The sequence below is a fragment of the Microcaecilia unicolor genome, chromosome 1 (genome assembly GCF_901765095.1).
Source record: "Microcaecilia unicolor chromosome 1, aMicUni1.1, whole genome shotgun sequence".
Classification (NCBI taxonomy): domain Eukaryota; kingdom Metazoa; phylum Chordata; class Amphibia; order Gymnophiona; family Siphonopidae; genus Microcaecilia; species Microcaecilia unicolor.
In genome coordinates, this window is record NC_044031.1 from 256234992 (window position 1) to 256250149 (window position 15158).

At 47.0% G+C, this 15158-nt stretch overlaps 1 protein-coding gene across 1 annotated transcript in view; it reads right to left on the minus strand.

Annotated features, from left to right (window-relative positions):
* SLC4A7 (solute carrier family 4 member 7) overlaps positions 1 to 15158 on the minus strand; it is a 413178-nt gene that overhangs the window by 15549 nt on the left and 382471 nt on the right. The window contains 1 exon segment of the mRNA XM_030205798.1: positions 1536 to 1643. Within this exon segment, the coding sequence (XP_030061658.1) occupies positions 1536 to 1643 (108 nt within the window).

A 15158-nucleotide genomic window follows, 5' to 3' on the forward strand; every position in this document is an offset into this window, starting at 1 on the left:
TTTACTCTGTCTTTTCCTCCAACTCCCCTCTATCCAGCTTTGCCTGTCTCTCCCCAAAAACGCCTCTCTCTTTTTTTTTTTCCTGTTCATCATGCAACATCATCCCATCTCTCTTCTCCTCATCTCATTGGCCCTGGGTTCAGCCCCATCCAGGACTCTCTCTATCTGCCATGCAGGATCCCCCCCTTCCTCTCCCCTCCCAGACATCCATCACCTCTCTCTCCATTTACATTGCTCTTTTGTCTCTCATCCGTCAGCTTCCAGTTTTACCCTCTTTTTCTCCTCCTCCCCTTTGCCTGTCCTTCCCCCAGTACTACTTTCTCTTTTTTTTCCCCTGTTAATCATGCATCATCCCATCTCTGCTCCCCTCACCCCTCGATTGGCCCTATCTCTCTGGACCTCTCTCTCTTTCTGTCCCTCCTGGTCACTCATTGACATCTCCTCCTCAAGTCCTTAGTCCTGGAACAACCACGAGCTTAGCTTCCCTTCCCTGCTCCTGGCCCTCACTTTGCGCCGCTTACTGCTTCCCCGGCCCGGCTGCGAAATAACATAAGAAAGCCGCGTGCTGGGTCATAGCTGTATTACGCCACCACCGGTTTCCTCCCCTTCTCTGTCCCTCGCATAGGAGGAGTGGCCTAGTGGTTAGAGCACCGGTCTTACATCCAGAGGTGGCCGGTTCAAATCCCACTACTGCTTCCTTGTGATCTTGGGCAAGTCACTTAACCCTCCATTGCCTCAGGTACAAACTTAGATTGTGAGCCCTCCTGGGACAGAGAAATATCCAGTCTACCTGAATGTAACTCACCTTGAGCTACTACTGTAAAACGTGTGAGCAAAATCTAAATAAATAAATAAATACTGGTTCGTGCCGCGACTGCCTCTTCAACTTGACTGCATAGAAAAAGTAACAAAAGAAAGCAAGCTGCGCGAGGGGTCATACTAGCTCTATGTGCCCTTTTGTTACTTTGCAGCCAAGTAGGAGAGGCAGTTGTGGCACAAACCAATAAGCATTGGGCAGGTCAGGAGAGGAAACCGGTAGCGGCGCAATAAAGCTATGACCCCACGTATGGCTTTCTTTTGTTACTTCTTAGCCAAGTCGGGTTCGGGGAGGCAGTAAGCAGTGCGAACTAGTAAGTGAGGGGCAGGTCAGGGAAGGGAAGGGAAGCATGCTCGCGGTTCCTTCAGGGACTGGAAAGGCAAAACCTATGGCGCATAGGCGCCATTTTCTTTGAAAATCTGTTTGTGGGAGCGACTGTTCCCCCTGTGCCCCCCCCCCCCCCCCTAGCTATGCCACTGATGTGAGGGACTATGTTTTGCATATCCTCAGATAATTTACTACTGAAGTACCCACTATATGTGGTCATGGATTTCATAGTCATCATAGAGAAATGGTAACAAAAATAAGGATTTAGGTAATAGAAATTTCTGAAGATGAGAGAACAGAGATTTGAAATCACCTCTAAGAAGATTAATTAAAAGCACAAATGGTTATGAATTATGCCAACAAAAAAGAGTAAGTAAAGAGCAACAGGTACCTCAGATTAGATCTGGTTACTTTGGCATTCTCAGAATTCATGGACAATGCCTTCCACTGTGCAGTTTTAGCCATTTCATCTGATATGTTCACAACAGATGGATCAAGGCTAAAAAAACAACAACAACTTTTGGTTAGTATTCACTGTGTGAAACATTGCTTATACCATCATTCTCAACAATAGCATTTCACAATATGTTTTGTTATGGCAGCAAATATACTAACAAAATCTTCTAGACAAAGTCTATATTCCAGCACCTGTAAAGACAATCTCACCAATATTTAAAAGCATTTAACCAGTCAGGATAGCCGGCTACCTCCCACTGAATATCACCTGTTAGCGGCTGGCAGACAGCCGGTTATATTGTCTGACAACCGGCTATCTGCTGATTTTCAGCTCCACTTTAGTGGCTATACTTGGCCATGTGATATGTGGGATATCTTTGGCCAGTTAGAAGATAACTGGCTAAGTCTGAATATCAGCATAGCTGGTTCTTTTCTAAGTGGCCAAAAATAAACCGGATAATCAATGCCGGTCATGGGAAATGGCCTGGCATTGAATATCCAAGTTTAGCAGTGACTGCGCAAGTTAGCCGGGATAACTCCTGCGGTCTGAATATCAGCCCCAATGGCTTGCATGATATGGGGCACAGGAGGTGGCATCATCTCAAGCATTATGTTTATGCTTTCAAAAATATGTCAAATAAGATTTGGTATAAGGGAAGTTGTCAATTATTATTTAATCTTTCCTTCTGCAGATCAATTTTAATAGGAATTTTAAAAAAAATGAATCCTTTAGAAAAGACCAATTACAACAGCTGTCTATACAACTCTGAGGGTAAGATAGACACAAACTGGGAAATTCTATAAATGACTTCTAAAGTTAGGTCCTAACATGGAAACATATTTTACTGGATGCAAGGTGCTGAAACAGCAGATTGGCGTGGAAATAAATTTGCACACATGGTATAGGATAGCGCCTAAGTGTATGCGTGTACAACTAGGAAGGGCGTGGGCTGGTCAGGGGCAATCTGGAAAACTGTGTGTCATATTATACAATACCGCATATGCGAACCCAACTTGCATGCCAGGATTTACACCTGGTTTCAGTAAGTCCTCATGGCCAAAATTGGGTGCAGAATTTCACGACCAATGCTATTCTAGCAAAAAGTGCTCATCCCAGTGGGCTCTGTATAGAATAGTGCTGGGCACCGATTTTTTACAACACCCATATTTGGGTGCCATTTAATGAATTCAGCCCAAAATGGGGGAAAAAATCTATTCCAAGAAGGATGGGAGGGGGGGAGATATGATAGAAACATTTACATACCACTGAAATATATGCACAGATGAGCCTCTTAATTGAAAGGAAGCTCTGGAATAAGGAGATAGGATGAAGGCAAAAAGGGGCAGACAAGAGTAATCTAATGAAATATTTCTTTATGGAAAGGATGATGGAAGAAATGAAATATCCTCCAGTGGAGGTGGTAGAGAAAAGGACTATCTGAATTCAAGAAAGCATCAGACAGGCAAAGAACATATGCAAGGGAGAGGAAGGGATTGTAGTGCTTATTAATTCATATGGATAGGCAGTCTGGATAAGTCATATGGTCTTTATTTATCTGTCATCATTTTACATGTTTCTATGTAGTATATGACAATATGCTTAGTATTCTGGCCCTTAGAAACTAAGTTGTCAAATATAAGTGTAACAAAACAGTTTTTCCCTTGCATATCCCATCTGTAGTGATGACAAAGAATGCACAGATTTCCAGGTTGCCACCGTGCTAATTTCATAAAGAGGAACTAAGGAGTGCCCTACCCTAGAAGCAGACCGACCCTGTGTAGAATCTTTCAAAACTCTGGAACTGAAAGGCCATGGAGACTATACACAGAAGAAACAGTCTTTTTAACCCATTAAGTGATTGTCACTTTTGATGCTGTTTCTCATTTATGGGTTTCTCTGAAAAGAATAAAGAGCTTATCTGATTTCCTTATTGCCTTTCTACTTTTTGGGTACTTCAACATATGTCTAACATCCAATTTGTGCAAGACAACCGCACTACCCTCATTTTTAAAATCCTGAAAAACAAGTGACCTTCCATCTAAATCAGACTACCACCATTTTAAGGAAGGAAAGATGGAATCAGTCTAAGCACAATCTTTTCCTTGCTGAAGACTAACAAGTGTTCCCTACAGTACAAAGCCTGCAGTTCTCAAAACTCTTCCAAACTCTTATGTATGTCAACAAGGTAGACATTTTTCTAGAATGTAACAATGTAGCTATTACCTTACTCAAACAGCCTTTCTTCTTTAACTTTGCCTTCTCAAGAGCCAGGCTGTAATACAAAACAGACATCTCTGACATGCAGATGAGGCCTTCAAAAAACAGATGCTCCCTGCCTACCAGAGATCCTCTACTTTCAGAAGCATTGTCTTCATTCCAGGGTCTTCTCGGCCAATCTGAAGCCATCAACAATACGAGACCCCCAGTTCTTCTCTATCCTTTGAATGACTCTGCCTGTGAACAGCCATAGCAGAAATATATACAGAAGACTTGACCCCTGCCATGGCTGAATTAAGGCATTTATTCCTTTTGAATTCCAATCCTTCTACAGAGTGAAAAAAGCTGGAACCTTCTCATTCTGGCCTGTTGTCATTAGCCTATCCTATATAATAATTTGCACCTCCAACGTTCTACGTCTGGATGCCTGGGTTCGTAACACAATTCCCGTTGGTCCGTCCTTGCGTCGGAATGTGATGACGTCAGAGGACGGATCAATGAGAGGAAAGCGAAACCAGCACCAGCCAGCAAAAGAACGTTAGAGGTGAGGATTCAATAGACAGAGAATCGCTCCCCCTCCCCCTGTCCCCCAAATTTCAGGCCCCCCTCTCCTCTGAGTTCCAGGCCTGCCCCCTCCCTCCCTCCCCTCCGGGTTCAATGCCCCCCAGTCTTCGGAGTTCCACACCCCCGCGCCTCCCTCCCTCTCTCTCTCTCAGTGGCAGTCCGACCTGCGTTGGCCGCCCTCTTCTCACAGTCCTGTGCCTGCCCCTTGCCTTCCTGCGTGCCGGCTGTAATTTAAAAGTTCTTACCTCGGTGTACGCCGGCAGCAGTGAAAGTAGAGCACGCACAGCGCTTCAGCCTGCCTTCCCTTGTCTCAGCTCTGCCTCTGGTCTCGCCCTTCCGGAAACAGGAAATGAGTGCGGGACCAGAGGCACAGCTGAGACAGAAGGGAAGGTAGGCTGAAGCGTCGTGCCTGCTCGACTTACACTGCTGCCACCGGAGCACAAGGTAACAACTTTTACATTACAGCCAGCACGCAGTAAGACGAGGGGGCAGGCGCAGGACTGCGAGAAGAGGGCGGCCAATGCAGGTCGGGCTGCTGGGAGGCGCGGGGGTCTGGAACTCCGAAGACAGGGGGGTATGGAACTCGCAGGTGAGGGGAGGGAGGAGAGGAGGGGAGGGGGAGGGAGGAGATGAGAGAAGAGGGAGGGGGCATGGACCTCAGACGGAAGGGGGGCCTGGAACTCGGAGGGGAGGAGAGGGAGGGAGGAAAGGAGGGGGTCATGGAACTCGGAGCCCCACATACACACACTCTCTCAAACACACACACACACTCTCTCTCTCTCTCTCAAACAGACACTCTCTCTTTCAAACAGACACACTCCGAGGAAAACCTTGCTAGCGCCCGTTTCATTTGTGTGAGAAATGGGCCTTTTTAACTAGTGATTGGATAACCCCAACAGATAACTCCAGGCTTCTTTCTCCTAGGTTAAGTGCAACATGGATCTGCCCAAACTATACCTCCTCCACAACCCACTATTCCCCCCCCCCCACCAGGTACCCGCTCCAAACAATACACACTTATCTTTCTTATCTTGCTTCTCCCAAAAGGTGACAGAGGCTACCCACAGCGGAGTTGGCTCATGACCCCCATAGTGCACCCACAAACAGGGTCAGAGGAGAACTACAACAGTAGACATCGGACCACCCGTGGCATCATCGAGCGCACCTTGATAACTTAAGAAGAGGTTCCCAAAAGGTGGCAAAGATATTCCTGGCCTACTGCATGCTACAGAATTTGGCAATGCGCACAGGACAGGCCCTCCCAGAAGAGCCACCATAGCAGCAGGCCCCAGATGAACAGGATGAGGAGACCCCTCCACCTCCCGCCCACAGAGCAGAGTGCACACTAGATGGGGGTCAGAGCCAGGCAAAGACTGATCGAGACAAGTTTTCTGTGAGAGTAAGTTGACATTTATTTCTATGACATAGTATTTACACACCACCACCACCCCTTCCTCCCACCACCATCACCCGCTCTGTGCATATTCCCCTCCCTCCAACCCTCACCCCCACCTCCCCAGCATGTCCCATCACTTTCCCCGTCCCCTCCTACCCCTCCCACCATGTTCCTATGCAGCTGGTGCTGCAGGGGAACTCTGTTGAGAGTCCTCTGATGAGCTTCCACTCTCCTCCTCTGTGTCCTCAAGGCAGCCTGCTGCCTTGGCTGCCCTGTGGAAGTCCGGCCACCTTGCGCTCTGTGGCTTGCCCTGCAACCTGGGCAAAGGACCCAGAAGGGGAGCTGGTGTTGTGGCTGCTGGACCAGTGGCTGGGGAGGCTGAGGATCTCAAGCTCCTCTTCTTAGCGGGTGGTTGCTGTGCAGTGGTGGAAGTAGACGCCACTTGTTGCTGCATCAGGGCTGTACTAGGTGCTTTCAGGTCACGGCGTAGGCCCTTGATGCTGTGCTCCAGCTGTTGAAGCTGCTGTACCACTTCACTTTGGGCCTGTACCGCTTCCCGTTGCAACTCCAATTTCTGGCGCTGGTCATCTTCCATGTGCACATTCTGGCCCAGCAATTATGTGCCGAGGCGCAGTAGCTGCCTCCTCTGACTGGATGGCCTCTGCTGAGGAGGTGCCCCCCTTCTGCATCTTCTTCTTCTTCTTCAGTGCCACCATCAACAAAGGCTGCGGGTGGTGGAGGGAGAGCCTCTGCTGCGGGGGGTGGAGGGAGAGCTGGCGCTGCTGCTGATGGGTCCTGTGGTTTCACTCTATGGTCCTGTGTGGTTTCTTGTGCAGGCCTACTGGTTTGCTGCTCTGTGTGCTGGGGCTTGTGGCCACTAGGGCCAGCTTCTACCTCTGACTGGCTGTCATCACCTGCAAAGCAAAAAGGGGCGGAAGTGTGTTGGTCAAAATAACCCACTTTTGCTTTTCAGCATTCATATACATAGCCCTACCTGCAAAGACCCAGCAAAGAGATGATGAGGAATGGGATTGGCAGGCAAGCCAGAGATGTCATTGTACATGGTACAGAGCTGGAGACGAGGAGCACAGTGTACTACAGAGACTGATATGCAAGAGAGCCACACAGGCAGGTGGTTAGACATAGAACTATGGAAGGAGTGCAGAGGACACAGTGGCTACAGCACAGAGGTGTGGGAAGGAGATATGCAGAGTTTGGTGATGGGGAAAGAGGAGGGAGTGGGGAAGGCCCCCAAAGCTGTGAAACAGTGGTAACCTACTCACACATTGCTGGAAACCCTCCCCCTCCCTGTGTCATGGTCTGTAATGAATAGTGATTTCTATTGCATGTGGTGTTCTCACCCCTTTCCCCTACTGAGGAGCACCACAATGTCCCCCACTTGTGTAAAACAGAGTGTAGTGCAGCACAACAGATACACCACCTTCCTAATGGTCAACCTACCTGAGCCCTCAGGCTGTGCTGTGTCGTCAAGGGACCCAATGCCATGGATCCCCTCCTGGGCCAAAAGCCCATGAATGATGCGCTTGATGGGGGTCAAGTTAGCGGTGTCATCTGCTGGGGGGTTGGCACCAGCCTTCCTCCTGACATCACGCCTCAGCCAGCGCCACTTCTGTTTGCAGTCTTCCACACCCCTGCCACAGTGGAAGACCATTTTAAGCCGGTCCCTTACTGCCTCTCATTCTCTCTGCTTCGTTGTAGCAGCCTGCCTTTGGCCCATGGGAGCAAAGAGATGCGTGTGCCTCCTCTGGATTTCCTGAACCAGCAGTTCAATTTCAGGGTCACTGCAATTATCCTTGTGGGTGGGTGGTTGCTTTGGTGCCATTGTACCAATGCGATGCAAAGAATCGAAAATACAGAGAAGGGTGTTTAAATACTCTTCCAGGGACGCCCATGTAAGAACGCGATGAGCGTTCCTGAGATGGGCACCCTAATTTTGATTGTTGACAAAATCCCTAAACGTCCCCAGCTGCTCTGGCGATTTGGGCGTCCTCATTTTGATTAAGGCTGGGGAACTATGGGTGTCCCCAGCTGCTCTGTGTTTTGGGCATCATTTCGATTATGGGTGAAAATGATAAATGTCCCCTGCTGCTATTCTCATTTGGAAGCTTGCATTCCCTTTTCTTGGCGCCTCTTTAAAATGGCTTTCTTTGTGTTTGCACTTTAAAGGTTTTTCTTTAGATTATGTGGTGGTATTTCAAAGCATTTTTGCTTCAGTTATAGTAAACCTTGTTTTTGCCACTGTATGCTTTTGCACATTTTTTTTTTTTTTTTTTTTTTTGGGGGGGGGGGGGGGGACTTTTTTTGCCAATTCTTGAAAGATAACTGGTGTTTGGGCTTTGTTTCAGATTGGGTGTTAGCTGGTAGCTTAGCATATACTCTGCATTTTCTACATGTGACCAACTCTCCATTCTCTACCCTCCAGGAGCTGCTTGCTGTATGTGATATGCTCCCTCACTGCCCCCCATTCTTTCTCTCCTTTGTTGAAGCAGGCAGCCTCTGGTCCCTTGGAGCCAACAGATTCTTGCACCACAAGTTCAAGGTAAGCTCAATACCTCTCAGTCACCTCTTCCCTTTCTGCTATGTAGGTGCTAAACAAACACTTCTTGCATCTTGCAGGACAGCTGGTCAAGAGGATTGCAAGAGACAGCAGTGGACTGCAATACACTACACTCTGAGAGCCATGATTGTTTCTTCCCAATTCAATGTACAGATGTCTTGCTCTCTATTGGACACACTCAGTTGTGGCTGCCTGTGGGGTGGGGTGGGGGGGTGGGGGGAAAGAGGCCCTGAGAATGGATGTGTGCATCCCTCATGGTCAAGGGCTCCCCATTCTCTGTATGTTCTCTGCATTCAAATCTTACCTCTATTTTCACCAGGTTCACGAGTATCCACAGCAGATAGTTTTTCTCCTGCTTTGCACCTCATGTGTCTCCCCACTAGGTTCCATCCTTCTTTATGTGGTGCACCCCAGTCCTCTTTTATGAAGTGCCCAACCATTCTCAAGGTTGCTGGGGGTGGGGAGGGGGGAAGCACTGAATGTCTTTTCTACATTATTCAACACAGTCCTACAATCCTCCATAGTTATGGAACAACAACATTTCTAAATTCTACCCTGCAAACTATTTTCAAGGTGGCCACAGGTGCGTGCCTACCACGGCATTGAGCCCTTAAGTCATGGTGAGGGAGAGGGGCTCTGGTTACAGTTCCTATTTTAAATTACCTGCAGGTGGCTACAGCCTGATGACTATTTAATTCCCCTAGCCTGAGCCCTTCTGTACATGATGTATTATATGTTGCAATTGTGATGAAGTAAACATCCATCTAATGCTTTTACTCTTGGTTTCCCTTTTCTCCTCAGCACTATATATCATTGCTGATAAATTCAATGTGAAAAGATGACCCAGCTATTTGTAGCTCCTTTCTCGCCCTCACCCATGTGGTTTGGTTGTGAGTAAGGGTGTCTGGTGGTCAGAGAGCAAACATCGTCTATGCGCTACCTATGGTTATCTGCAAGCTTCTACTTGGCAGATCACTAGTGCTAGACAACATACCTATTATTTACACAACTCTGTGCTGTGGGGCTCCATGGTAAGGGGGAAAGGCTAGATGGGCATTTCTGTTCCTCAACAGAAATGCCCACCCAGCCTCCCCCCCCATACCATACAGCCATGTAGTTTGGAAGGAACAGGTGGCCTTCTGTATGGCCACACTTATGACACATATGTACCAAAATTTCTCTGTCACACTTCACCTGTCATGCAACCCAGCTTGCCGACTCCTCTCACATCAACCCCAGCATTTGATAATATGTAGTGCACAAAGTAGAGACACACACCCTGTTATATGAAAAAATATCCAACATGTATTTAACAAAAAATAGAACTATGTACAATTCCCCCCCCCCCCCAAAGTCCTTCAAGGGAGGCCACGTCCTCCTCCCTGCATCCCCCCCCCAAGTCCTCCACAGGAGGCCACGCCCTCGTCCCTGCAAGGCGCTGTGCAGCAGGCCAACGAGCAGCACCAGGAGCAGCCTCTGCGCCCTGAAGTGCTGCTCGTTAGCCTGCTGCACTGCTGACACCTCCAGCCTCACTGCTGACATCTCTAGCCTCATCACTGACACCTCCTGCAGCAACTGGTTTTGGCTATTCACCAGTTGCTGCAGGAGGCGCAGTGCTGGGGCTGGTGCTGGTGTGGAGAGGGCTGGAGGTGTTGGGCACTCCTCCTCGAAGGGAGGCATGTCATGCTAGGGGTCGTCATCGTCCTCCTCCTGCTCCACCATCGCTGCAGGCAGTCCTGCCTCTTCCTCCTCCTACTCCAGAGCAGGCAGTCCTGCTTCCTCCTGCAGGCGCCCTGTGTATGTAAAAGGATTGTCCTTGAGATCAGCATATTCAACATGGCTTGCATAGTGCAGGAGCTGGCTGGCTGGCATGAGGCAGGAATGGGGAAAGGTGGGGTGAGTGGTGAGCCCTGGGCTAGACACATGGGGTGTGAGATGCATGAAATGACTTGACAGGGAACCCTGGAAGCTGGTCTGAAAAAGGAGTACACTATAAGATGTGTTGATAGGGAACACTAATTTCTGAGCAGCATGTTAGCATTTTGAGTTGTGACTATGGTAGGATGACCATTTTACTTTTTTTTTGGTGGGGGAGGGGGGGGGGGGGGCGGAAGCACTATTTCTTTACATTACTTTCAAATCATGCTATGACATCCACTAAGAGCAGGACATCAGGCAAGAATACCATGAAACAGTATCAACCCCAGAAAGGGGGATACAGAAATGAGACATGTCATCTCAGAGGAGGTTAGGTTACAGCCACACTCATGGGAGGGTAGTTGCAACCTCAGGCCTTGATCTGGGACAGAGATGTTATGACTTACTAGTTGCCTTTTAGCCACATGGAAACTGATATTGTACACGACATTTGCATTATTAAATAAATACATTTACAAATGAGTACAGATGCTCTGTTTACAATACTTATGTCAAGCCCTGAGGCACCGTCGCACGCTCCTAATGAGATTGGGGCTGTCCTGCCGTATACGCTGGAACCGGTGTCTCAGGGACTCCAGGTCCCTCTGAATTCCAAAATGGCTGCAAGATATACCAGGAGTCAGGGGGTGGCCCTTCTTGCTTTCACCACACAAATTCATTTGGCAGCCAAATTGTTGAGACACACAACACTGAATGGGGGGGGGGGGGGGGGAGGGGGGGAGGGGGGACAGGACATTACACTGGTACAGGTGATGTCATTGAGGTGGACATGAGGACAGAGAGTACCATTTGTGTGCAGTATTGTAAGGATGTGGGAATGTTCTTCCTTTCTAGTACATAGATTCTATTAATGAATGTGAATGTGCACATATCACTGATACCCTTGAATGCAGACTACAGTTAGTGCTCTTAAATGTGGTGCTACAGGAGGGGGACCTAATAGCCCAGGAACAGTGGGTGGGGGATGAATAAAAGCACTTACTTTTCCACCCTTTGTCATATCTGTATCCATGTTCTAATGGACACAGTCCTTGGGGGGGGGGGGGGGGGGGGGGGGGGGAGAGACAGGAAGAGCCTGCGCTGGTGCCTCAGGCAGAGCTGCACCAGGAGCATACTCTCCGCTAAAGTTTGGCTTCCGTCTGAGAGCCATGTTTCTCAGTGAATAACCGTTGGAAAACGTGCATCACCTTATATGGACTCCAATGACTGATGGACATCCTTACATGCACAGATCCATATATGGACGACCATCCCATATATGGATGAGTCAGCATGTGGACGTCCTGCCCCATATATGATAGGTCGGCACGTGGACATCCATGACGTGCATGGACCGTCATCATGCATGCGGGGCCTTATTTGGATGAGTACGTGCGGAGCCTTCCTTATATAGATCACTGCGAACCTCTGCATGTTCCGCAAGTACAGTGCATGTAGTTGCAGACATCCAGGTACGGGAAATATAAGGAACGTTCATAAGTATAAAATACAGTAATCAAGGACGTGTTTCTCACAGAACTGCAGAAGGACGTCCCTCTTACAGGCCCGCCGTCCTTTTCCCTTACCTCCCAATTTCTTTCCCCTTACCAAACCCACTTCCAATAATCCATACCAAGATCAATTAATATAACACTGGATTGTGCAATGTATGTGAAATTTTAAATTCTGCTACGAGCTACAAAGCTAAGGGTGATCCAAAACGGTTCTCAAACGTGGTGAAATCTGATGCCTTGCTTCAAGTTTATATCTAATTCCATACCTTTCCATGGTAAGCAATTGTATCATTTAAGTTCACCATAAGGCCAAGGAGGGCGATTCATCACTAATCCACAAAAGTACAACTGTTTTCTTAGCCATCAAAATGGCTTTCCCAAGAACCCTTGGAATAGGATGTGGTATGTTATAAAGTCTAAACAATATTGTCGGTAAGACCTTTACCTTATGTCGCCATTGGCAAGAGAAGAGTACAAAACAGCATTGCTGGAGGCCAGAACCAAAACATATGACCCAAACATGCTTCATGTACTTTACATTTAAGACGTATATCCTCAGATGCATAGAGGCTTTAAATGCTCTATAAGGGAAAATATATACAGACAAAACAAAATTTTGTACTGCAATTCCAACAAGAGCATATTTTCTTATATTCTCCTCCCACATTTCAGACTCTCTCAAAGATGATCTACTGTAAAGTACCTACACAGAATATGTAAATCACTTTGGCTGTATGACAGAAAGGCAGTATGTAAGTCCATGACCCTTTACCCCCTTTATCTTACTGTGTAGTTCTTCCGTCCACTTCACTGCACACTTATTATAGTCCACCTCATTGGTCGCTTCACGAAGAGCCACATGATGAAATTTAAAAGATACATGAAGTTTGACTCAAATGTCTATGCAGTAGTGACTGCCTCATGTATGTGCTCTGTTAGATCCATATAAGCAAAAGTGTCCCCTTCAGACAATGAAAATTCTTTCAGTAGTTCTAAAAATGGCTTTATACAACCTTCCTCCGTTAAGACTTGATATAGATATCCTGATACATTTGTCCTCCCAAACTTTAGAAATGTTAGTAACCCGTCCAAGCAAAAAGGCCGGGTTATTTCTAATTGGTAAATAAGGTGTAACAGTAGAAAGAAATGTATAATGTTTACAAACCCAGTGCTATGTCATACGTAGCAGCCTTAGCAACAAAATCCTACCACCACCACCACCAATTTATCTGGAGGAGCATGGAATAGCACACTGAAATGACATTTAGGAAACAAACTGCTCTCTAAAGTGGTTACAGAAAAATCTTCTGTACCTCAAAACCAGTCATTCATATGATGCATACAACTGGCTATTGTCAAATATCTTAAGATTTAATATGCCTAAACCCCCTTTATCATTTGGCTTCAGTATATGAGCTGTGGGTAATCTGGGCCTTTTATCTCTCCACAGATAACACTGTAACCAGCGCTTAAACAATATTTCATCACTGGTTTTTAGATAGAGAGGAAGCATCTGAAAGATGTAAAGAAATTTAGGCACAATCATCATATGAGTGAACCTTCTCCAGCAGGGACACTGGAAGTGTCTGCTAAAGTTTCAGTTTACATTGTACATCCCACAGTAGGGGAGTTAAATTAAATGCATTTAATTTACTAAGTCACTAGGTATGATAGTGCACAAATACTTAAAAGAACCCTCTGCCCATCTAAAAGCAAAGGACCCAACCCAATTGAGTTTAACAGTAGGAATAATGGAGAGTGCTGTAGATTTTTGAAAATTGAGGCTGAATCCCGAGTAGTACCCATAATCTTCCAGGAGATTTAACAGAGGAGGAAGGGACACCTGTGGATTGGACAACAGAATCAATAAGCTAAAGTCTTAACCTGCATCACCCCCAAAGCAATCTCCTCCACCTTTCTAGAAGCCCTTAAGAGACCCAACAAGGGTTCCAATGAGATCAAGAATAATAAAGGAGACAGTGGGCACCCCTGACAAGTGCCCACCTCTACTGGGAAGGGATAGGTATGTATACCATTCACTATCAGGGCTACAGTGGATGAGGTATAAAGAAACCAACTAGAAAGACCCACATATTCCAAAGTGGAAAAAGAGTCTCCCACCGGACCCTACTGAAGGCTTTCTCTGTGTCTAAACTGACTAATAAAGAAGGCACCTTAAATTTCTGACAGTGAGCCACAGCTATTATCTTTTAGATGTTATGAACTGACTGCCTCCCCCATACAAAACCAACTTGATTCCCTTCAATTATATTGGGCAAGTGTGTCGCTAATCTCTCTCCGAAAATATTTTAGATAACACCTTAACATCAACATTAAGCGGAAATCAGATAAGAGTTTGGAAATTCCAATGGTTTCCTTGGCTTAGGGATTAGACTAATAAGAGCTGTGTTAGAATAATGAGGAAAAGTGCCCTGGGTCAACTATATCATTGTAGTATGTCAATAAAGGCCCACAAAGCTACTGTTGGGATTAGATTGTAAAATTCCCCAGTAAATCCGTCTGGCCCTGGAGCTTTATTAGATTTCAGGGATTTAATTACTTTCTATAATTCCTCAGCCCACAGTGGAGCATTACGAAGATCCACAACATCTTCAGAAAAACAGAGCATATCTGAATCCTACAAACAGCGAACAATATGCATAGGAGACATCTTTCTTCATGCTTTTTACAGATCACCACTGAAGTTGGCTATACTATGCCTAAGGAGAAAGGATGGCCAACAAACTGCAGAAGATGTCTTTATCATCCTATAGCCAACTTACCATTTTTTTCTAAGACATTACACATTGACACTACACACGTTGTCCATCCCAACCAAACTGGCTTTCATGCTTTTTACAACACTGAAATAGCCCTTATTGCCATGCTGACCACATCCAGACTCTCAGTGGCGTAGCTAGGTGGGGCGCAGGGGGAGCGGTTGCTCCCCCCAAAAGATATATATTTTTAGAAGAGATGGCGCCTAAGCGCCAAATGCCTGCCAATAGCTTTCTATGTCTCCTCCCCACCCCCCCCGCGTGAGTCTTGCACCTACTCCTGTCTCTTTCGCCCGCTCTCTCCCATCAGCGTGGTCATTTTTAAAGCCCTGAAGACTTCTCCCTCCGACACCGGCAACTGACAGTCAGTCTTCTGCCAGCGTCGGGGCCTCTCCCTCAGGCACGCCCCCCACCTCTGCAGAAGACAGGAAGTTGCATTAGAGGAGGCGGGACGCGCCTGAGAGGCTCCGACGCTGGCAGAAGGCTGGCTACGTGAATTGCCGGAGTCGGAGGGAGAACATCTCAGGGCTTTAAAAACGAGCGACCACGCGGATGGGAGACAATGGGCAGAAGTATATGCAAGACTTGCGCAGG